Source organism: Sander vitreus, chromosome 8 (assembly GCF_031162955.1).
Source record: "Sander vitreus isolate 19-12246 chromosome 8, sanVit1, whole genome shotgun sequence".
NCBI lineage: Eukaryota > Metazoa > Chordata > Actinopteri > Perciformes > Percidae > Sander > Sander vitreus.
Genome location: NC_135862.1, coordinates 2,564,772 through 2,590,477, shown reverse-complemented (window position 1 = coordinate 2,590,477; position 25,706 = coordinate 2,564,772). Strand labels below are relative to the sequence as shown.

Here is a 25,706-nt window from a genome sequence, read left to right as displayed (position 1 = left end):
CTCTCAAAATCTGAGGAAAATCTTTCAAACTGACCTTTGTTGATCTAAAAATCAGACAGATTCAGCAGCTGCACGGCCTATTTCTCGCTTAAAATGTTTTCAGAAACACGTTTCGGTGAACTATTTTCGTAAAATACGAGATCGTATTACGAAACGAGCCGCCATTAAGGTCGGCTTTGAAATCCGGGAGCAGACAGACCCACGTTTTTATATGTTTTAATGTTTTGTGTGTTATGTTTAAGGATGTCCCGCCTCTCTTAGACTGTAAAACTAGTTTACCTACGGGTATCGATAAAGTAACCTAACCTAACGTGACGCGTCCGTCATTTCCGCTTTTCATTTTTTGGCCGACAATACAGATTAGCGCCGCCTGCTGTTATGGAGACGTATTACGTCTCACGCACGCGCAGAACGTACGCTCCAGTCGGCGTCTCTTCGGTGTGTTCTGAGGCACTTTTTGGACCTCGGGGAGACTGATCAGACCGACGGCTTTTCTGCCGACGGTCGGCCGTCTGGTTGGTGTGTCAGAGCCTTTAGACGGAGCGTGTGTAACAACAGTAATCAGCAAAGTTCACAGATTGGCTGCCACCGTTTTCCCGTTATGAGTCATATTCTTACCATAGAGTCTTAATCAGCGTTTTTTTAGTTTTTTTTTAGGATGTCTGCTTTCTTAAACAGTGGAAACCTTATTTAACACAAGTATGTAATGACTATATGTAGCCTCGTCAGCATTTCTATCTCAATAGACTCATTCTGTCGGTGAATAACATGTAAAAAATGAAAGAATCACAGCGCAGGATGTGCAGCAGCTGTTGTCTTCAGACACGTTGACACTGTAAATTATTTGTAAAGCATCCAGTGTTTACAATGGGATCATTATGTAAATGGCGTGTTAACTCTGAGGTATTTTAGAGCACTTTTTGTAAAAATTAGTAACTAATAATTATAGCAACACAATAAAGTTGAGAATGAATTGAACAGGACTCATGTTGTTGGACTTCTTGAGTCGTGCTCTGTATTCTGAAGACTTGTAACTACTGCTAATGACTTTTCTGTGTATGGAATCCATTCACTGACTAAACTTGAGTGTACATTTGAGGTATTTGTACAACATGACATCATGACTTTGTGTAAACATACACGCCCGCTTTCTTAAGCCAAGCGGCGTGTTATCTGTACGCAAGATTATTTTTGTTGGCCATTTTAGGCCTTTATTTGACAGGACAGCTGAAGACATGAAAGGGGAGAGAGAGGGGGGGATGACATGCAGCAAAGGGCCGCACGTCGGAGTCAAACCCGCGGCCGCTGCGTCGAGGAGTAAACCTCTATATATGGGCACCCGCTCTACCAACTGAGCTATCCGGGCGCCCATCTGTACACATTTTGAGCTATCTGCGTGCGACGTAAACTTACACGACACTTTGCGTGTTATCGCGAGAAGAAAGCTACGGTTGGGTTTTGGAAACGTGACTTACGGGACACGATGCCCGGTCTCCTGGGTGAAAGTCCTGTGTTTGACCCGTCCTCCCCCCCCCCGACCAACCTCCCTACGCAGATTTTCGCCCTTTCATACTACTCCCTACGGCATCAATTCCCACGCAATCACAAGGTAATGTAAGTCAATGTCAAACAGCGTTGATAAACACGCTGAGAAGCGAGTATGCGTCTTGATAACACGCCAATAATGGCGTACGGACTGGCGTGTCACACATACGCCACTTCATGACATCAGTCTGATCTGACGGAAAACAGTAAATGTACAATTTAATATCTAGTTGTGCTACACTGGGGGGTTAAAGAACACAACCGGACGTCACACAAATGGGCCGTTTTAGTGACACTCACACAAGACGCACACAGCGTTCTGGGATGGGAGGAAAACGTGCTCTGGTTTCTTGGCATTTCTTTAACGCTCGCGTTGTCTTCCCATCGACTGTACAACTTTCTGTGTTTCTGGGTCGAAATTTCAAAATAAAACTTTTTTTTTCAACATTTTGGTCGTCTTTTTCAACACTTTTGTCGCTTTTACTGTTTTTGTCGACTTTCTGGCGCTTTATTTGTTTTTTGGGGTTTTTTTTCCACTTTTTTGATGCTTTTTCCAACATTGTAGTCACTTTTTTCAATTTTCTTTTGTCTTTTTTTTTTTTTTCAAAAACCCAAATTTAATGAAAGCAGTGAGCTGATTATTTATTTTACTTGTGAAGAGCGTCGTAGGGAACCATCCACGTTATATTCTTTGACAGTTTGGTTGAAAGAAATCCAAATTTCTGATATATAGAAACTTTTAGAAAATGGGTCAAACGGGAGGATTAATGTTATTTCTCATGTAAAAACATTTTTGGGGTTTTTCCTTTTAATTATGCTAATAATTTATATTTATTTTGAAATCACTATTTTATTTTAATAAACTCTGTGTGTATATATACATATATTTATGTATGTGTGTGTGTATATACATATATGTATATATGTGTATATATATATATATATATATATATATATATGTGTGTATATATACATATATGTGTGTATATATATATATATATGTGTGTGTATATATATATATATATATATATGTATGTTTATATATATACATATATATGTATGTTTATATATATATACATATACACATATGTATATATACATATATATGTATATATATACATATATATGTGTGTATATATGTATGTATGTATGTATGTATATATATATTTTTTTCTTTAATCATTTTAATAGTTTTTTAATATTTCTATTTACGTTTTAATAATTGAAATGGGTTTATATATATATATATATTAAGATATTTTTTTAATATATTTTCAATTACTTTAATTTATTATATATTTTTTAAATGTATTTTAATAATGTAAGCAATGTTAGTGTGTGCCCATCTACAGTTCAGTGATCTATTACGTCACGATGACGTGGAGGTCCGAACAGGAAGTTTAAACAGCACGCTTCATTTTCTCCCCCACGTTACAGCTGCTGTCGTCAGTATTTGACAACATAAATGCCGGTGAGTTTATTTAATGGGAAGTTATACAGAATACAGCAAACCATTTATGAAAACATAAGCGTCGCTACTATATTAATGTCTATTTTAGCTAACTTTGTGTTGATGGAGCAGCTAGAATGTTAGCAATAGCATAGCCCCGATACACCACATTTCATTCAAAAAAGGAGCAGTTTAATGTTTGCTTGCTTGTCGGTTATCTGACAGACCTGACTGAGCATAAATGTAATCTTTTTACAAATCGTTATCGCTCTGTTGTTATTCCGGCATACTTTTGATTCAGCAATTGCAATACAATTTCAATATAATCTTAGTTTCTTTTTTTTTTTTGCTCTTACCGCTGGAGAAAGCTGGATTAATTCGCCGACCCGTGTGATTAACGTTAACGTAGGGTACTAAAAGTTAATATAATGCGTTATGTGTGTGACATTATGTGTTAATTGTTTGCCGGATAAAAGATTAAATTACATAAATTCATGTTCTAACGTTAAAGTCTTGTATGATCGTCTGTTAAATGTACTTTGGCGAGAACCGAAAACCGCGTCAAATCAACAGATTTTTGACCGGAGTTTCGCGTGGTGTCTGGTGCTGAAGAAAACTTCAGTTTATCGCGGCTAAGCGGACCAACAACAGTGGCTCATTTACAACCCAGTGTGTACAGGTACGTGTCGGAGTGACTGTTGTCTCCTCGGTGTTGTTAACAGGACGACTGAGCCGTCAGTATGGCAGCAGGCAGGCTGAGCTTCATTAACATCACCGCCCTGGCTCCGATGGTTCGGGTCGGGACTCTACCCATGAGGCTGCTGGCTCTGGACTACGGAGCTGATGTGGTCTACTGTGAGGTAAGGGTGGAGGCTTTTCAAAGGCAAACGCATCTAATGTCAGTGTTTAAATAAGAGCTGTAACAATTCCAAATGTTGCTGTACTAATTAAATGTCTCAGAAATTAATGTCTCTTTTAACCCTTGTATGTCCGCTGGTCAGATTTGACCCATTTTGGGTTTCTTTGAACCAAATTGTCCAAAATTAACATGGATGGTTCCATACACGAAACAGGCTGTGATCATCCATCAACATATGTTCATCTGAACTTAACTATTCCCAAAATAATTCATAGTTTCTGGGGGTTTAGCACAAAAAATAGGTATAGTATCATATGATTCACTTCATGTTTCATGTGATATATATATATATATATATATATATATATATACACACACTCACTCACACTCGCAATCGCACTCACACACACATACACACTCGCACACATACACACACACACACACACACGCACACACACACACACACACTCACACACACACATACACACTCGCACTCACACTCGCACATACACACACTCACACTCGCACATATACACTCACACTCACTCGCACATATACACACACACACACTGCACTGCACTCGCACATACACACACACATACACACTCGCACACACACACACACACACACACACTCGCACACACACACACTCACACTCGCACATACACACACACATACACACACACACTCACACTCGCACATATACACACACATCACACACACACTCACACATCACTCACACTCACACATACACACACTCACACTCGCACATACACTCACACTCACACTCACACTCACACTCGCATCACACACACTCACACTCACACTCACACTCGCACATACACACACACATACACACACACACTCACACTCGCACATATACACACACTCACACTCACACTCGCACATACACTCGCACATATACACACACTCACACTCACACTCGCACATACACTCGCACATACACACACACACTCACACTCGCACATACACACACACACACACACACACACTCGCACACACACACACTCACACTCGCACATACACACACACATACACACACACACTCACACTCGCACATATACACACACTCACACTCACACTCGCACATACACTCGCACATATACACACACTCACACTCACACTCGCACATACACTCGCACATACACACACACACTCACACTCGCACACATACACACACACACACACACCGGGTCCATTTTGACGGGAAGACAACACAACGTTTAGCTAATGTTAGCGATGTATTGCGGTTACAAAAAGAAACTGCGATGATGTGAAAATAATTGAGAATTAGACAATGTTGTTGTGATTGTTACAGGCCTAGATGGAGGCTTTTCAAAGGGAAATGCATCTGATATCAGTGTTTAAATGAGTGTTAAAGGACAAATCGCAGCCAAATGAACCTAGGGGTTAATAACGTATGTGTACCAAGTCGTCTGTTCTCTGGGATCTGTTTACATGCTAATCTAATGTGACCAGTTTTAGCGCAGACGACTAGCATTATAAGCTAATTAGCGGTTTGTGCTAAAACTGGTCACATTGGATTAGCATGTAAACATATCCCAGAGAACAGACGACTTGGTACACATACGTTATTAACCCCTAGGTTCTTTTAGCGCCAGATTTGTCCTTTTTAGAGCACTGGTTCTCAAACTTTTTTTAATAATGTTCCCCTTTTGAATTATTTCTTTAAGCCAAGTACCCCCTGACCAGCGCTAATCATTTTTGGTAGAAAAAAAGTCTCTATAAAGAGGAACAGTACAGTGCTGTCAGCGATAGATTTACTAAACAACAGCCTTGGACCTGGAAAACATTTAAATGCTGATGGGAAAAAGACGGTAGAAAGAAGGAAGGAAGGAAGGAAGGCAAGAATAGGTCGAAAGAAGTATCAAAAAACAGTGACAGAAGAACAAAAAAGCGAGAAATTTTGTAAAAAGTAGAAGGAAGGAAGGCGAGAATAGGTCCAAAGAAGGCGACACAAATGTCACATTTTTGATAGAAAAAAAAAAAGTCTACATACCCCCTGCAGTCCTCCAAAGTAACCCTAGGGGGACACGTACCCCCTGCAGTCCTCCAGAGTACCCCTAGGGGGACACGTACCCCCTGCAGTCCTCCAAAGTACCCCTAGGGGAACACGTTCCCCCTGCAGTCCTCCAAAGTACCCCTAGGGGTACACGTACCTCCATTTGACAACCACTGCTTTAGAGTGTGTTAACTCTGTGCTGTCTGTTTCAGGAGTTGATTGACATCAAGATGGCCCAGTGTCACAGAGTTGTCAACGGTGAGAGTCTGTTAGTTTGCAGTCCAGGGCTGTCAAAACTCCAAGGGCGTAACTTTTGGGTTTAACATTTGGGGGGGGGGGGGGGAGATCTCCAACAACCTAGGGAGGTCCCGGGACATGTCTACATCGAGTGCTGATCGGGCCGCATTTTTCTGTCCGAGCCTGGCCCGCGTTGGACAGAGCAGTAACGGTTAAAATCTCATTATTTTCTCATACTAATGACACATGTTTGTTTGTGTGGAAGCTTTCTTTAAGCAGCTGGAGGAAGGCATTCAGAAATGTCAACAGATGAGCGTATCAGCTCACACGGGGCAACAAGCTCACGTTAACACAAGTACGCACCTACATAACAAGCTGTTTTACATTTAAAATGTTCAATGCCTTATCGAGCTGATGTGACCGAGCCCGATCCGAACCCCAACATCATTTCTAACTATCTGTCCCGGCACGTCGGGTACTGTCGGGTCCCGATGGGTCCCGTCGGGGTCAGTTCGGGTATCCATCCTCTAGTCTACACGCATGTGTTTAGAAACACTGACAAATACATACATTTTTTTGTAACTCTCGTGTTTTCCTTGAAGTTTGACCGGTTTTTTTATATCAGAAATATGGGTTTCTTACATCCAAACTGCCCCAAAATAACAGTGATGCATGTACGCTGTATGGAACTCATGCAACGTTGTTCGCAGGTAAAATGCCTGATTACTTATACTGGTTTTTGGGTGTTTTATTCAGCATTTGTTCAGCATTTGTTTTAAAACAGCATCCTGACTGAACTTTGGCATTCTGCGATTCCCTCAACATCCTCTGATCTTAACTATTGGTCAAGATAATTCATAATTTCTGCTTTTTTTTTTTAAACAAAAAAATAATAATTATGCCATTTAAATTAGGTTTATTCGCCATGAATAAAAAAATAAAGCCTTGAAAAAGTGACAAACGCATCGAAAAAAGCGTTCATTTTGACCCAGAAGGACAATACGTTTACGGTCGACAGGAAGACGACACAAGGGTTAATAAAAACCTTGACAAAAAGGCGACGAAAATGTAGAAAAATTGCCAAAAACTAATTGAAAAAGGCGACGAAATACGTTGGGGAAATTGTCCCAAACAACCTTGAAAAAGGCGACCAACGCGTGGGAAAAAAACTGTCCAAAAAAACTCAGCAAAAAGCAACAAACGTTGAAAAAAGCAGGAAAACATTGAAAAGGAACCAGCATTTCGGAAACGGCCCAGTATTTGATTACTGGGGGGGACTACAGGACATGTTATAGCAGCGTTGTTGGAGGTAGCTGCTCTGTAGTTGCATATTATGATAAAATAAAGACTTAAAACCTGAAAGATTGTTTTCACTATGTGTGTGTTTGTCAGAGGTGCTGGAGACGGTGGATTTCGTCGCTCCAGATGAGCGCGTGATGTTCAGGACCTGTGAGAGGGAGAAGGACCGAGTCATCTTCCAGATGGTGAGACGGAAAACAGAACTATTTGCTGTCAGTGTGCAGTAAAGTCTCGGTCAGAGTCACGGACTCTTCTCTTCTTCTTCTCAGGGAACTGCAGACCCGGACCGAGCGCTGACCGTGGCCCGGCTTGTGTGAGTTCTCGGCTCCATCTCTGAACCTTAAAGTGCTCATATTATGCTTTTTGGCTTTTTCCCCCTTTCCTTTATTGTGTCATATATCTTTTTTTGTGCATGTTATAGGTTTACAGAGTGAAAAAGCCCAAAGTCCACCCCAAAGGGACTTACCATCTCCAACAGAAAACACTGTTCACAAACTGCTCCAAACAGCTCTGTTGTAGTCCAGCCTTTACTTCAGAGACAAACGTGGTCACTTTGTAACACACGTTATAATGCTCGCCTAGCTGCTAGCATGGCACACCCCCATACTCTGCTTCTGACTGAGCGTGTAGTCCTTACCTAGCTACTGTCAGGGCACGCCCTCATACTCTGCTTCTGACTGGCTAGTAGTCCTTACCTAGGTACTGTCAGGGCACGCCCTCATACTCTGCTTCTGACTGGCTAGTAGTCCTTACCTAGGTACTATCAGGGCACGCCCTCATACTCTGCTTCTGACTGGCTAGTAGTCCTTACCTAGGTACTGTCAGGGGCCCTCAGACTCTGCTTCTGACTGGCTAGTAGTCCTTACCTAGGTACTGTCAGGGCACGCCCTCATACTCTGCTTCTGACTGGCTAGTAGTCCTTACCTAGGTACTGAGCATGTGCGACTCCCAACAAAGATGTTCCAGCAGTGAGAGGTCTCACTCTGTAGCTAAAACAGAGACCTGAACCACCAGCAATGTGCAGTACAACAAAAATATGGTGTTTTTTGAACATTAAACCATGTAAACCTATTCTGATATAACCTCTAAATAGTATTATGAACCTGAAAATGAGCAGAATATGAGCTCTTTAACTCAGTTAAATCTTCAAACTAGGGCTGTCAAACGATTCATTTTTTTTTAATCGCGATTAAACCCATGTTTTATCACATGATTGCTATTCTATTATTTTGCATTTCAGAACAGTTTTTAAGTCCATATTAACAATGGAAAGCCATTCTTACCAGTGGATCTTGATTGGGAATCAAATGAATGCAAAGAAAATTACTTTATGAACTTGATTTTAAGATTTGTATTTATTTATTTACTGTAAATTGAAAAATGTGTGAATCTGTGAGTCAGTCCCTAACCTAACTGAGATGTAACACAACACTTTGCTTATACAGTACAAACAAAATGGTCCAAAACCGGATGCCACAGCAGGACATTTGTAACCTTTACCTTTTTTTAATAAGGAATGTAACAATTCTCCTGGACAGAAAAGGGGCTGGACAATGTCCCAAATGACAAAAACAATACAAACACAGTCCTAAAACCGTATGCTGATATACGTAGTCAATATAGTGTGCAGTAACTTCTAAATAATGTTGATTACTTACTGACGTCCAGTGATCACCGGTTAATGAGACAGCGTTTGCACTTGGCAGCAGTTCCAGTTGGGCTGCTTTCTCCGTGTCGTACAGGCTGTGTATGCGTGAAACTACTGTCCCCCTCGACGACTTTTTAAAAGTCAACTTTCCGTTCAGAATCTTATTGGCATCCATTTCGGCGTCTCGCGCTCGCCATCCACTCAAAACGTAACGTTAGCCTGCTGCTCTTTGGCCGGCTCACGAGCCCAAACTAGTGTGTGCGGCCTGTTGTTTTGTTTCCGGTCTAGCTAGATCCGGTGTGGTGTTGTAGTTTTTCTAACGTTACTAGTTGTTGCAACAGCATGTGAAAAAAACGACAAAGTTTACTAGGCCAAAAAGAACGTTAATCTCGGCATAAAAAAAATTGTCTAATAAATTAACAGTATTTATACAGCACCGCAACCTGCTTTATAATTAAAGACATGAAAATCTCACTTTTTTAAACATGGTACCTTTTTAAAAGACATTGAGTAACCAGAAAAATGTAATGCACCATTTTGTCTGTTGCTACAATATACTAGTTAATGTGCTTGTCCTTTTTTAGGGAGAAGGATGTTGCTGCTATCGATGTGAATATGGGCTGTCCAAAGGAATACTCCACCAAGGTGAGTTTCCTGTTAAAAAAACCTGCTGCTGCTCTGACCTTTGACCCGCCCCCTGCTGACATCTGACCTCTTGCAGGGCGGGATGGGAGCTGCTCTTCTGTCAGATCCCGACAAGATCGAGGCGGTGAGTACTTCGGCCAGACGACGTGTGTCTGACGAACTGCATGTTTTAACGTTTTCAGCCTTGATTTAAGGTTCTGCGGTGGCTCCACGTAGAGCTTTCGCCATAGCCTACGTAAGTGGCCCGATATTTATACTTGTGCGTTGGTGTGTGTGTGTCGATCTCAGCAGGGCCGGCACGTGTGTGGGGAGTATGTGTGTGTGTGTGGTAGAGCAAGTGAGAGAGTGACGGCGATTAGTCATCGTGAGAGAAACAAAGTGTCTCCCCTGTTCTTTCTGACCACGGGAGGAAATCTGGAGCAGGAGAAGTTAACCCTCTCCTTGATTTCATGTTGTTGATGAAGAAGGAGAACAAGGAAATGAGTCGGGGGGGGGGGGGGGTGCAACGCTACCAAGCCACGGGCGAGCCACGTGCATCGCAGTGACGTGTTGTTACATTTTTTGTACCTACCTTCTGTTAGTTTTGAAGTCATTGAAGGGGATGGGACCAAACTACCTGCATGACATGTTCCAGCAATATTCTCAACCTAGACCCCTTAGATCACAACTACTACTGAAGCCTCCTGTCAGAACCAAACAGGGGGAAGCAGCTTTTAACCACTATGGCGTCCATCTCTGGAACCAGCTTCCAGACAACATAAAAAACGCCCCAACTATTACAAATACAAACTATACAAACCGCACTGAGCACTTTAAATACCGTTGGTTATATGCAGACAAAAAAACAGCAGGGTAACTTCTTTATTTTCTCCGTAGATCCTCAAGAAGCTTGTCACAGGAGTTTCCATACCGGTCACGTGTAAAATCCGAATCCTGCCTTCGGTAAGATGTGAAGAACTTATAATATATGTTTGTGATTTTCTGTTTTCATTTTGTTATGCCTCTCCGCCGGAGACTGCTGTGGCGGAATATCTGAGAACCCCCTGGAGGGAATTTCTTAAAATTTGGCACAAACGTCCTCTTGGACTCAAGGATGAACTGATTGGGTTTTGGAGGTTAAAGGTCAAGGTCCACCGTGACCTCACAAAATGCCTGTTTGACGAAAATAAGAACGTTGCAGGCAAAGTTTCAGCGGTCTGAACCGGCCCGTCTCAGCTGGACTCAAACCAGCTGATGGAGCATGAATATGGAGCGTCTGCCCCAGTTCATGCAAACGCAAATGTAACATTTCAAGCCCAAAAGCCAAAAGGAATACTTGGAATTGATGGTGGTGGTAACTATTCATGGAAAAAGGACAAGTTTGTGAATGGGCAACACAGATTTTGAACAACTATCCCTTAACTGGTTTTGTGTTCTTCACTGGTTCCAGTTGGAGGAGACTCTCGGTCTGGTCCGGAGGATTGAGAAGACGGGCGTCGCTGCTGTCGCTGTTCACGGCAGGTAAACTCCACTTTATTCATGAAGCACTGATCACACAAACATGCAGCCCAAAGATAGCCTGGTTGCCACCAGACCCTTCTTAGTTGTAACTGAGAGTGGGTCTGGGGAAGCTTCATTCACAGCCCATTTCCAAAGGGGCGTCACCGACAGACACCGCTCAAATGCCTCTGGGCACAATTGGATAGCCCTTCAACCAATCAGACCAACGATCTGGGTGACGTAGCAGCGATGACGGCGTCAACGGGAAATTGGAAATGGGCTTGAATGGGCCAGAAGTTCGTCAGGGTTTTCCCAGGCTAGTCCAACATGCTTCACAGAGCAACATCGAAAGAACACTGACTCAAAAAATAAAGATAAACGACAATAAATACAATTTTGCAAGCTTAAAAATGACAATAATGAAACAACGAAATGTTCACCCGGGATGAAAAATAATCTGAAAATCTGTCATTATTGACTTAAAAACTAAGGCTATGACTTTACGCCAAATTAAGAGCCAGATCTTCAGTTTCCCTGTGAAAAATAAACTGGTTGAAGACGATGTGAAACATATATCAAAGTGTCACTATTTGGTATTTTTTCCATGTTTACATTTTGCATTTTTGAACATTAGTTTCATATCTTTATGACTTTTGAAATACATGTATATAGTTTTGTGTGTTTTTTTTTTTTCCCTGTGTTGTACGTGCTGTTTATTAACTTACGTTTGCTCATCATGCATCTTAATAAATGTTGTATGAGCCATTTTCATTTTGTATTATTTCATGTAATGTTGCCCTGTGCCACTAGGGGGCTGTATGTGCTTTGTGGCTCAGCTGACTTCGGGTCAGCCCAGGTAGGTATTTACCCTACAGGAAACCCAGACACAGGTGTTGCTGATTTGGGAAGCAAACTGTTTTCGACTGTGCCTTTTGTGCCTTACCTTCGCGGTGAGCAATACGGTTTGTCGTTTTGGTTACGTGTATTATGAGTCAAAGTTATTGCCGCTGTATGATATATGGAAGTAAATGAACGGTGCGAGATAATTGTAACATTGAACTCTCCGTTCGCTGTGTTCGAGTTTTTTTAACCTTTTTATTTATTCAGGGAAGGTTCACTGAGAGGAAGCCTCTCTTTTGCAGGAACGCCCTGATCACATTCACACAGTTATACATTCACACCTTGTGTTGTCTGTATCTCACTAGATGTGTATTTTAATCATTTTACAGATGTATGACTTGGACGGAAATAAAAACCCTCCATTATAGCCTCTGTAACTCTGTCAGTAAGGCCTAGGATCACCCTGACACTTGTAACAAAAACCTGAGTGTTTCCTTTCCAATGATACCAGGCACATCCCTGAGTGTCAGAGTATATGGGAGCTGTACCACTTTTATTTGGGTATGTCGTTTAGACCAAAAAGCTTGAAAATGCAGCCGTTTGTTAAGAGGTTAAACAATCAACAGTATGTTGTAAGGAAAGAAACGGAAACACAAATATCGGATAAAAACACAAACATTGACAAATCAATCCGATTTCACCGAAGAAACAAAAAGGATGAATTGGAGAATTCCTGATTTGTTTTTAAGCCTGATGCAGTCAAAGGTCAGACCCGCCTTGCTCCTGATTGGTCCGAGCGCTGCCTGCTTCATTCACGTAGTTCTTCTGCGTTTCTCCTCTGATGGATGTGTTGTTCAGGTTGAAGGATGAGCGTCCCCGCCACCCGCTCCACTGCGACTACATTCAGGCCGTCGCTCGGGCCGTCTCCATCCCCGTCATCGCCAAGTAAGCCTCCACACCTCCACATCTAACACGTAACATGGTTTCAATCTGTTAAAGGTCCCATGGCATGAAAATGTCACTTTGAGGTTTTTTAACATTAATATGTGTTCCCCCAGCCTGCCTATGGTCCCCCAGTGGCTAGAAATGGTGATAGGTGTAAACCGAGCCCTGGGTATCCTGCTCTGCCTTTGAGAAAATGAAAGCTCAGATGGGCCGATCTGGAATCTTCCCTTTATGACGTCATAAGGGGAAAGGTTACCTCCCCTTTCTCTGCTTTGCCCACCCAGAGAATTTGGCCCACCCATGAGAAAGAGAGAGAGACATCATGGCTTTAAAACGAGCAAAGTGGCAGTTGGTCAAGAGTATATAAAAGAGACTTCAGATACAGTATTAGGGGACCACTAAGGTCTATATAAAGAGACTTCAGATACAGTATTAGGGGACCACTAAGGCCTATATAAAGAGACTTCAGATACAGTATTAGGGGACCACTAAGGTCTATATAAAAGAGACTTCAGATACAGTATTAGGGGACCACTAAGGTCTATATAAAGAGACTTCAGATACAGTATTAGGGGACCACTAAGGTCTATATAAAGAGACTTCAGATACAGTATTAGGGGACCACTAAGGTCTATATAAAGAGACTTCAGATACAGTATTAGGGGACCACTAAGGTCTATATAAAAGAGACTTCAGATACAGTATTAGGGGACCACTAAGGCCTATATAAAAGCATCCAAAGAGCACCATGTCATAGGACCTTTTAAGTAGCTTTTTTAATGCAGGACTTTTAGTTGTAACAGAGTATTTTTACAGTGTGGTATTAGAACTTTTACTGAAGTAAAGGATCTGAATACTTCTTCCACCGCTGCCGAAGACGGACAGAAAGTCTTAGGAGCTGTTTGTTAATGAGTCCCGTTTCTCCTTCAGCGGAGGCTCTCTGGATCTGGTGAAGACCAACGCTGACATCGAGGAGTTCAGGAGGGCGACGGGCGCATCGTCGGTCATGTTGGCTCGCGCTGCCATGTGGAACGCGTCGGTGTTCAGCGACCAGGGGCCGTTTCCTCTGGAGAGGGTCATGGAGGACTACCTCAAATATGTGAGTTTTTCTGCATCAGCATAGACCCAAACTCAACAGAATCCAATAGAAATGGACCGCCAGTGGCCACGTTGGTACGTTTGCTACTTCGTGATGTGATGTCATTTCCAGGAGTATCTCCAAACAAAAAGCTTCATATCCCAAAAATAAAGTACAGCTCAAGCTAAAAGGTTATGTAAGTCAATAAACCATAATAATTAGAGCCCAACCGATATATCGGCGGGCCTATATTAGGCAATTTTGAAACTATCGGTATCGGCATTTATAAATGATTGTGATAAATGAATATTTAAAAAATAAAATAAAAACGGACCATGTTCTGAGTGTTGGCGTTGCATAGTTTGTCCACCAGAGGGCGCTCTACAACGTCCCTGTTGGCTACACTCGTATCGCCAAATATTTGTGATCGATATCGGCCTAAAAAATCCTTCCATCGGCGCCCAGTTAGCTCAGTTGGTAGAGCGGGCGCACTTATATAGGTTTAGTCCTCGACGCAGCGGGCCCGGGTTCAGCTCCGACCTGCGGCCCTTTGCTGCATGTTATTCCCCCCCCCCCTCTCTCCCCTTTCATGTCTTCAGCTGTCCTTTCAAGTAAAGGCCCCAAATGCCCCAAAAAATTATTAAAAATTCCGGTATCGGTCGGGCTCTAATAATAAAGAAGTATTGAAATTGTGTCATTTAAAAAAAAAAAAAAGAATCAGACATGTTTTCATCACAATTTACTAAATAAATACACAACATGTATAGATCCAAATATATATTTCTGAATGTAGAAACCTGAACAAAATACGTATTAACACTCAGCCGACTCTGAGACTGGTTGTCTTGTGTTCCCCAGGCGATCCGGTACACCAACCACGCCTTCAACACAAAGTACTGCCTGTGTCAGATGCTCCGAGACAAGGTGGAGTCTCCTCTGGGGAAGCAGGTGCAGGCGGCCCAGACCAACGCGGAGCTCAGGTAGGGGACGGGCTGGCGGCCCGGGGTGTCTGTCGTCGCGCGTCGGGTGGCGTGCCATTTGTAATGTGGCGCCGTGTTGTGTTGCAGCGAGGCGTACGGCCTGCAGGAGTTTTACCGGCGGACCCAGGAGCAGCTGCAGGCCCGGCGGGACGCCCTACAGAGCGGCAGCCAGCCGGACTGGCTCGTGATGGACGGAGACGTCGCCACCATGGCTGTCAAGTTCGAGCGGTCAGCTGTCGTTCTCAACACGCTCCCTCAAAATATGTTAATCTAAAAAAAAAATCTTAATATATGTTGAGGTCTGTCAAACTACATGTGGGTTCTTCAGTATGATCTGTTTGTAGACTTAGCATCCAACATTTAGAATATTAATTCAATTCAGAGAGAGAGAGAGAGAGAGAGAGAGATTCCCCGAAGAGTAAGCATTTAGTGCGACAGTGGCGAGGAAAACTCCCTTTTAGGGAGAAACCTTGGACAGACCCAGGCTCTTGGTAGGCGGTGTCTGACGGTGCCGGTTGGGGGGGTGATGAACAGTGGCAATAATAGTCACAATAAAGATAATGGAACAGTGACTAGAAATGGTAGTCGTAATAGTTCATGTCGTAGCAGGGCACTGCAGGGCGTTACAGGATGTAGCAGGGCACAGCAGAGCATAGCTGGACGTAGCAGGACACTGCAGGGCACCGCAGAGCGTAGCAGGACACTGCAGGGCACCGCAGAGCGTAGCAGGACACTGCAGGGCACCGCAGAGCGTAGCAGGGTGTAGCAGGACACTGCAGGACACCGCAGAGCGTAGCAGGGTGTAGCAGGACACTGCAGGGCACCGCAGAGCGTAGCAGGGTGTAGCAGGATACTGCAGGGCACCGCAGAGCGTAGCAGGATACAGCAGGGCACCGCAGAGCGTAGCAGGGTGTAGCAGGGAGTGCAGCAGGACCACGGCGACAGCTGCAACCAAGATCTAGTGTTATTTCTTCATTTGATGGTGTGATTTGTTTGTGGTTTCAGGAGGGAGTATCCACCTCACATCACTCCCAAGATGTTCCTGCTGGAGTGGAGCCGCAAGGAGAAGCTGGAGCAGCCGCAGTACGAGATGGTGAGGAACGCCGAGTTACTCAAACCTCAACCTTTAATCTTCTGCAGCTCTGACAACTGACACGTAGGGTCCTATCTTGCACCCGGCGCAGTGCAGCGCAAAGCCCGACGCAAGTGTCTTTGCTAGTTTAAAGGTCCAATATGTAATCTATTTACTGTAATACATCCCAAAATGACCCCAATGTGTCATCAGATATTAAGGAAACGTGCTAAGTTGAAATACTATCTTTTCTGACATCAATGCTAATGCCAGTATTTTCTCCTTTTGAAATTTCCGTTACGTGTGTGTGTGTGTGTGTGTGTGTGTGTGTATCAACTGCCCAGTTTGATAGCCAGGCCGGGGTTGCCAGATATACCTGTAAACCCAGCGCGCTACAGCTGTAACGTTAGTACAGCCATGAAAGCAGCACTCAAACGAACAGGATCAACGGCGATAGATTCTACATGACATAAAAAAAACGGCATGTTTCTAACAGTTGCGTGACCAGAGACGTAACAAACCCGTCTGGTCAATATTGGAGATGTAGTTGAAAGATGGAGACAGCTTAGAGCCCCAGAATGAAGTGTGTTCAGTCCGGGGGGAATAGGACGGCATGGTAGTGGTATTTTTAGTGGTTCCTATCTCGGTGTGTGGAGAGGACGACGAGGTTGTCGGGTTCCTACGGTAATTCTAAGCCGGAAAAGTGTCTGTCAGTTGGGTACAGAGCTCCGCGTAAGCACGGGCTGTTAGGACTATCTGTCTATATAGCCAGCATCTAACGTTAGCTACTCCGCTGTCTAACATTGTTGGATGCTGCGGTCTCAGCCTGGCAACCAACGCAAACTTCGAGTCTGGGGAGGAGGGGGCGGGGGAGACGACTCTGTCCAGTATTTTGAATTTGTACTGCGGTAACTATTTTAAACACTAGCTGTCAGTATTACATATTGCACCTTTAAGACTGGCGCAGTTGACAATTTCTCTTTTATATAGGCCTTAGTGGTCCCCTAATACTGTATCTGAAGTCTCTTTTATATAGACCTTAGTGGTCCACTAATACTGTATCTGAAGTCTCTTTTATATAGGCCTTAGTGGTCCCCTAATACTGTATCTGAAGTCTCTTTTATATAGGCCTTAGTGGTCCCCTAATACTGTATCTGAAGTCTCTTTTATATAGACCTTAGTGGTCCCCTAATACTGTATCTGAAGTCTCTTTATATAGACCTTAGTGGTCCCCCTAATACTGCATCTGAAGTCTCTTTTATATAGACCTTAGTGGTCCCCTAATACTGTATCTGAAGTCTCTTTATATAGACCTTAGTGGTCCCCCTAATACTGTATCTGAAGTCTCTTTTATATAGACCTTAGTGGTCCCCTAATACTGCATCTGAAGTCTCTTTATATAGACCTTAGTGGTCCCCTAATACTGTATCTGAAGTCTCTTTTATATAGACCTTAGTGGTCCCCTAATACTGTATCTGAAGTCTCTTTTATATAGACCTTAGTGGTCCCCCCTAATACTGTATCTGAAGTCTCTTTTATATAGGCCTTAGTGGTCCCCTAATACTGTATCTGAAGTCTCTTTTATATAGACCTTAGTGGTCCCCTAATACTGTATCTGAAGTCTCTTTTATATACTCTTGACCAGCTGCCAGTTCGCTTGTTTGCACGCCATGATGTCTCTCTCTCTTTCTCTCATGGGGGGGCCAAATTCTCTGGGTGGGCAAAGCAGAGAAAGGGGAGGTAACCTTTCCCCTTATGACGTCATAAAGGGAAGATTCCAGATCGGCCCATCTGAGCTTTCATTTTCTCAAAGACAGAGCAGGATAACGAAAATAAATATAGACAGTGGCCAGGTTAGCTCAGTTGGTAGAGCAAGTGCACATGTGTGGAGGTTTACTCCTTGACGTGGGGGCCGCAGGTTTGACTCCGGCCTGCGGCCCTTTGCTGCGTGTCGTTAAAATTGGCCAGAAAAAAGAAGAAATATAGACACTTTATGATCCATTTCTGTGTAAAAGGGCCACACACACTTCGCGGTAAAATATATAAATAGAAGTTTTCCTCGCGAGTACACTACTGCGGCGTTTCCGAGCCCCTAAAACTTTAACATTTGGAAACACCGCTGCCCCCGTTTTGGTTTGAAAACTCTTGGGTTGCGTTGTAGTCTGGACGGGCACAAACGGAGACTCTTGGAAACGCTGATGCACGTCAGTCAGTCTCATCAGTTAGGTCGCTTCCAGACCTTTCAGTAACAGTTCCACCTCGTCGTCGCTCCAAGCTGATGAATCCCCGCTCTTACTTTTCACCGTTGTTGTTCTTTCTCCAAAGTATTTTCTGTATTTTCAACTTCTACAGCCATGATTTTCAACCGCAGAGTAACGTCAGACAAGCTGCTTCCTGTTTACACCGGCACGCACATGCCAAGTGTGTGTGAACGGTCATGTGATATGTGTTGTCAGACGTGTTGATATGGACGCAGATTGGTTCTGCTACTGGAGCTAGTGACTCAAAACGTGACTTAACAATGAAAACATAGTAGTGTGGATGTGGCCTGAGGAAGCAGTGAAATGTTTTGCAGTCATCGGAAGTTGTGTTGTTGTGTCTTTGTTTTGTAGCTGTGAACAGTTTGTGAACAGTTTGGGTTGTTGTGTTTTCAGGTGCAGCGCTCTCAGGATCGAGCCTTCCAATCGACCGTGACTCTAGCAGAGAAGAGATACAGATCTACACTGTGGTCAGTACACACACACACACACACACACACACACACTCGCACAAACGCGCACACACACGCACAAGGGTGCACATGCACGTACACACACACGCATGCAAGCACAAGAACGCACGTACAAGCACGCACGCACACCCACAAGCACACACAAGCACAAACACGCACGCACGCCAGACACACACACAAGCATGCACAAACACACACTCGCACGCACAAGCACGAACACACACACACACACACACAAATGCACAAGCATGCACAAGCACACAAACGCACACATACACAAGCATGCACACGCGCACACCCACAAGCAAACACGCACAAGCACAGGCACACGCACAAGAACGCACGCGCACACACAAGCACAAACGCACACACACACACACAAGCAAGCACAAGAACGCACGCACACACAAGCACACGCACGCACGCACACCCACAAGCACACACAAGCACAAACACGCACGCACGCCAGACACACACACAAGCATGCACAAGCACGAACACACACACACACACACGCGCACACACAAATGCACAAGCATGCAAAGCACGCACACATACACGCATGCACGCACACCCACAAGCACACGCACAAGCACAGGCACTGCACGCACAGCTAGCGCACACAAGCACAAATGCACACACACACACACAAGCACGAATCACGCACACACAAGCACGCACGCACGCACACCCACAAGCGCACACAAGCACAAACACGCACGCACGCGACACACACACAAGCATGCACAAACACACTCGCACAAGCACGAACACACACACACACACACACAAATGCACAAGCATCAAGCGCACACACACAAGCATGCACACGCGCACACCCACAAGCAAACACGCACAAGCACAGGCACACGCACAAGAACGCACGCGCACACACAAGCACAAACGCACACACACACACACAAGCAAGCACAAGAACACACACACACACAAGCGCATGCACGCACACACACGCACAAGCACACACACAGACACACACACAGATACACGCATGCATGCACACACACAGACTCCTCAGGGTTTGATATGGACGCACAAATAGGCGTCAGATATGCAAGTGGCTGCTAGATCTGCTCCACTCAGCAGCCATAAAAACAGTGATCCGCTGTTTTTAAACAGTGATGCGTGGCGGAGCGTGACGCGCGGCGGAGCGGGACCGTCATGGCGACCCCGTATTACTGTTGGCTATCTTTTTTTTTTTTTTTTTTCCCCCCTCGTGTTGAAATGATCTTTTTCTTTTCAGGGAGAAGTCGAAGAAATTTGCGGAACAAGCGGCGGCCGTCGTGTGTCTGCGAGTTCTGGGAGTCCCGGAGGGTCGCATCGGCGAGGAAGACTCCGGCCTGGTCTGCAAGAGGAAGAGGGAGGGGAAGATGAACGGCGCCGCGGAGGAGGAGGCGAGCAAGAAACGGCAGGCGGTCGATCTCCGACAGGAAACGGACAACTCAAAGGCTGCCGCAGCGGCCAACGGGGACCGCCACAGAGCGGACACGCCTCCTGGACAGCCGTAGAGGTCGTGACGCGTCAGGAAGTTGTTTTAGTTTGAACAGGACGCTGACGCACGTCTGGGTGAGACGGGAGGACACGTCAAGAGAAATTTAAAAAGCAGCCTGTTTCCTCGCCGTACGTTTACGATAACCCTCGAATGTAACGCTGCTGCTAAACACACACACACACACACACACACACACACACACACACACACACACACACACACACACACACACACACAGTCTCTCTCTCCCTGTCTCTCACACACACGCGCGCGCACACAGTCTGTCTCTCTCACACACACACACACACACACAGTCTCTCTCTCCCTGTCTCGCACACACACATGCACACACACACACACACACACACACACACACACACACTCTCTCTCTCTCTCTCTCTCTCTCACACACACACACACACACACACACACAGTCTCTCCCTCTCTCTCTCACACACACACACACACACACACACACACACACACACACACACAGTCTCTCTCTCCTGTCTCTCACACACACTGCGCGCACACAGTCTCTCTCTCTCACACACACACACACACACAGTCTCTCTCTCCCTATGTCTCTCTCACACACACACACACACACACAGTCTCTCCCTGTCTCTCTCACACACACACACACACACACACACACACACACACACACACACACACACACACACACACACACATACACACACACACACAGTTCATTTCTGATGTGCGTTGTTCCTCTCCGTACATTCACGATAATCCTTAAATGTAACTCTTAGGTTTCTCTAACAGAAACAGCAGCTGCTTGACTCAACATTTTATTTTTTTTTACTTTCATTGAAATAGTTTGTCACACCTTCAAACTGGGATCTGCCCAAATCCAGTCTTCCACTTGGTGAGATGGGAGCGAGTCTTCTTTGTTCTTATTCTTCCTGATATTCTGACGAACATAAACCTCTTTTAATTTGAATAGGATCCATGTTTGTTTTTAAACCTGGTAACTGGGTTTCAGCCAGTAGGGGGCAGCGTTGAACCTTCATATTAAAGGGACAGTCTGCTTTAGTTTACATGTCGGTACCTCAAAACATCCAATGTACTGCTGGGGGACGAGGGGCGGCAGCTGAACGGATCCGAGACACCTTAAACATATTTTTATATCAGCTTAAGTAACAAGACTCCTTTGACAAAAACAGTCATTTTACCTGGCAGAACACGGGAGTTGCTGCTCTACTGCTGCCTTGACTGTTAGTTAGTTAGTGTTATCGTGTTACTTTTGTTGTTATATCAATGGTTCTCCAGCTTTTTTCAATAATGTTCCCCCTTTGAACAGTTTTTTTAAGCCATGTACCCCCTAACCAGCGCGAATAATTATTGGTAGAAAGAAAAAGTCTCTATAAAGAGGAAGAATACACTGATGTCAGCGCTAGATTTACTAAACTACAGCCTCGGACCTGGAGAACATTTAGATGATGATGGAAAAAGGAGACAAAAAGACGGTAGAAAGAAAGAAGGAAGGCAACACTAGGACGACACAAGGGACAAACGATTCAAATAAGCGACAAACTTTTAAAAAAGAGACGAAAACTTTGAAGAAGGAAAGACCGTAGAAAATAGTCAGGAAGAGAGGCGAGAACAGGTCAAAACAAACGACAAGACCTTCAAAAACAGAGACAGACCTGGAGAAAAAAAAGACAGTAGCACTAACTACAGCCTTGTAGTCCTCCAGAGTACCCCTAGGGGGACGTGTACCCCCTGCAGTCCTCCACAGTACCCCTAGGGGGATGCGTACCCCCTGCAGTCCTCCACAGTACCCCTAGGGGGACGCGTACCCCCTGCAGTCCTCCACAGTACCCCTAGGGGGATGCGTACCCCCTGCAGTCCTCCACAGTACCCCTAGGGGGACGCGTACCCCCTGCAGTCCTCCACAGTACCCCTAGGGGGACGCGTACCCCCTGCAGTCCTCCAGAGTACCCCTAGGGGGACGCGTACCCCCTGCAGTCCTCCAGAGTACCCCTAGGGGGACGCGTACCCCCTGCAGTCCTCCAAAGTACCCTTAGGGGGACGCGTACCCCCTGCAGTCCTCCAGAGTACCCCTAGGGGGACGCGTACCCCCTGCAGTCCTCCAGAGTACCCCTAGGGGGACGCGTACCCCCCTGCAGTCCTCCAGAGTACCCCTAGGGGGGACGCGTACCCCCTGCAGTCCTCCAGAGTACCCCTAGGGGGGACGCGTACCCCCTGCAGTCCTCCAGAGTACCCCTAGGGGGGACGCGTACCCCCCTGCAGTCCTCCAGAGTACCCCTTAGGGGGACGCGTACCCCCTGCAGTCCTCCAAAGTACCCCTAGGGGGACGCGTACCCCCTGCAGTCCTCCAGAGTACCCCTAGGGGGACGCGTACCCCCTGCAGTCCTCCAAAGTACCCTTAGGGGGACGCGTACCCCCTGCAGTCCTCCAGAGTACCCCTAGGGGGACGCGTACTCCCGTGTTCTGCCACGTTAAATGTCTGTTTTTGTCAAAGGAGTCTGGTTTGAAGAGAGCAGCGATAACGGCTTCAGTTCCCCGTCTGACAGCACGGTAAAGCACAGGGCCGCAGAGTCGAACCTGCGGCCGCTGCGTCGAGTTGTCCACCTCTATATCTATATCTATCTATCTATCTATATATATAAATGGGCGCGCGCTCTACCAGGTGAGCTTCCCAGGCGCCCTGGTTTTTATTTTATTTTAGTTTTAAATAAATGAATTCTTGATTAGAGTAGAATCTTTATTGACTTTGTGTCAACAAACAACAAAACGGTTTAGCAGCTCTCAGTTGACAGTATAAATAACAGACAAACATATAAAAATAGCAACATTTTAAATGGTAAAATGTAAAAATCCAGGTAAACACGATGAGGTGGCACTATTTACTTAGTATGAGGTATGAGAACTATATTTCCCTGATTACACTTGCATACTTTTACTATAGTAACGCTTTGTAATGAAGTACTTTTAACTTGTTACAGAGTATTTTGCCTTAGAACTTTTACTTTATTAAATCATCTGAATGTTTCCCTCCAGTTCTGCTCATATAATTACAAAAAGTCCTGAATTGAACCTAAGATATGTAGACACCCATCTGCTGACGTCATCACCGGGCTGTCAAATGGCGCCTTCACGGGCATTGGGAAACAGAACTGTCTTACAGTATACATGCAAAGTGGATTGCAGTTCTTTTAAGGTGCAAAACATCGGCAAAAATAGGTGAATAAATAAAAATTAAAAAAAAGAGCCTCTAAAAGTCACTACTTAAAAAAAAAAAAAAAAAAAACATCCACAGACTCAGCCTGTCTAATGGCTTCCGGTAGGATATTCAGAAGACCCAGTGAGTGTACAGTTTTACGAGGAGACCCTGAACGCAGCACAGGGATCAACCTGGAGGAGAGTCAAACTCGCTGCAACCGAACAGAAACACCGAACACAACAAGTTTACACAATAATGGGACTTCTCCGTTTTCACCGCGGAGTCCGTAGACATGTTTAGTGACCGTGTCGGTGTCGGTTTACAACTTTTAATCGCGGAATTAGTCGACGTGTTTGTCGGCGCTGCTGTTGAAACAGAGTTCTGCTTTCTGTCGGATGGAAGTGAGCGAGACAGGTCAGTTTTAAGAGACAGACGAGCGGTTTTAACGGCTCCGCTGTGAGGACAGTTGGTGTGTTTTTTTAGTTTTTTTTTACAGTTCAATGTCCACCGTAAACTTTTCGGAGGAGCTGGACTTCAGACTGGTGTTTGAGGAGGACGGCGGCGACAGACAGACAGCAGGTACGTACGTGTCATTTTTAGCGACGTTATTTAGCAAATTGTCAACTACGTCAAGCTAGCAAGAACTAGTAGCGGGAGTTACACCGGAAGTTAAGCGCTGCGGTTTTCAAAATAAAACCACTCAAAGATAAAATAAGATTAGACTTTATTAATCCCACACTGGGGAAGTTAAAAAAAAAAAAAACCACACACCGAATGTGTGTGTTTTGACTGTGTGTGTGGGAGAGTGCTGGGGTGTGTGTGTGTGTGTGTGTGTGTGTGTGTGTGTGTGTGTGTCGACTGTGTGTGTGGGAGAGTGCTGGGGTGTGTGTGTCTGTCTGTGTGTCTCTGTGAGAGTGTCTGTCTGTGTGCGTGTGTGTGTCGACTGTGTGTGTGGAGAGTGCTTGTGTGTGTGTGTGATTCCCTTGTTACAGAAGCTCAAAAAATGTCACACACAGAATAAGACAAATACACATTTCGTAGTATAATAACAATAGACTGAAATAGAATAAGAGTAATAATAAAAATAGTAATATGTGCACTATAAACACCCTTATTATTAACACAGACAGCTATAAGAATACATATACAGATATATAGAGGAGCTGAGGTAAGAGGTTAGCTTGTTTCAACGTTTGGGGGGGGGCACGTTGTAACCGGGGGTCTGCGTCCTCCCCCGGGAACTTTTGAGCGCCAAACAATTAATTTCAGAAAAAGGGTTTATTTCCACTCGTGTGGAATTGACATTGGTGAAAGGTGCATAAACAAAGACTCATATTAAACATGATTATATAATAAGTGGCTGAAGATTGTACTCGTGTGTTGGTTGATCTCTTAGCAGGGGGGCCGACGTGTGTGTGTGTGTGTGTGTGTGTCTGTGTGTGTGTGTGCGTGCGTGCATGTGTGCGTGCCTCTGCATGCGTTTGTGTGTGTGTGTGTGTCTACCTTCGGCAGGTGTGTGTGTGTCTGTCTGTGTGTGTGTGTGTGTGTGTCTCTGTGTGTGTCTGTCTCTGTGTGTGTGTGTGTCTCTCTGTATGTGTGTGTGTGTGTCTCTCTGTGTGTGTGTGTGCGTGCATAGGTGCGTGCCTCTGCGTGTGTGTGTACCTTTGGCAGGTGTGTGTGTGTGTGTGGGTGTGTCTGTGTGTGTGTGTGTCTCTCTGTGTGTGTGTGTGCGTGCATAGGTGCGTGCCTCTGCGTGTGTGTGTGTGTCTGTCTCTCTGTGTGTCTCTCTCTGTCTGTGTCTCTGTCTGTGTCTCTGTGTGTGTCTCTGTGTGTGTGTGTGTGTGTGTGTCATAGTGAGAGAATCAAGTGTCTCCCCTGTTCTTTCTGACCACGGTGGGAGATCTGGAGCAGGAGAAGTTAACCCTCTCCTTAATTTCATGTTGTTTAAGGAGAACCAGGCCATTTTTAGGAATCCTGTACATCTCAACAACAACTCTGTTACTGGACGTACACACCGCCGCCGACTTGAGCTGCAAAGAAGCTCTGGCCGCCCTGTCGAGGACGCTTGTCAAAAAGTACGGGGAAGCTGTTTGAGGCTTTGGCCGCTCTGACGTAGCAGCATAGATGTTC

At 44.9% G+C, this 25,706-nt stretch overlaps 2 protein-coding genes across 2 annotated transcripts in view; both read left to right on the top strand.

Annotated features, from left to right (window-relative positions):
- Positions 1 to 2,930: 2,930 nt before the first annotated feature.
- dus2 (dihydrouridine synthase 2) lies at positions 2,931 to 20,863 on the top strand. Its single transcript, XM_078256374.1, has 16 exons — positions 2,931 to 3,016; positions 3,718 to 3,855; positions 6,111 to 6,156; positions 7,528 to 7,619; positions 7,704 to 7,747; positions 9,667 to 9,727; positions 9,804 to 9,851; positions 10,604 to 10,669; positions 11,157 to 11,227; positions 12,905 to 12,991; positions 13,922 to 14,090; positions 14,928 to 15,049; positions 15,137 to 15,277; positions 16,055 to 16,142; positions 18,776 to 18,849; positions 20,114 to 20,863. Exons 2-16 carry the CDS (start codon positions 3,736 to 3,738, stop codon positions 20,376 to 20,378), a joined length of 1,494 nt encoding a protein of 497 aa, XP_078112500.1. The 5' UTR covers positions 2,931 to 3,016; positions 3,718 to 3,735; the 3' UTR covers positions 20,379 to 20,863.
- Positions 20,864 to 23,685: 2,822 nt separating this feature from the next.
- The window catches only part of LOC144521772 (nuclear factor of activated T-cells, cytoplasmic 3-like), a 36,373-nt gene continuing 34,352 nt past the window's right edge, over positions 23,686 to 25,706 (top strand). The window contains exon 1 of the mRNA XM_078256373.1: positions 23,686 to 24,155. Within this exon, the coding sequence (XP_078112499.1) occupies positions 24,077 to 24,155 (79 nt within the window). The 5' untranslated portion in view covers positions 23,686 to 24,076. The remainder of the gene's footprint in view (positions 24,156 to 25,706) is intronic.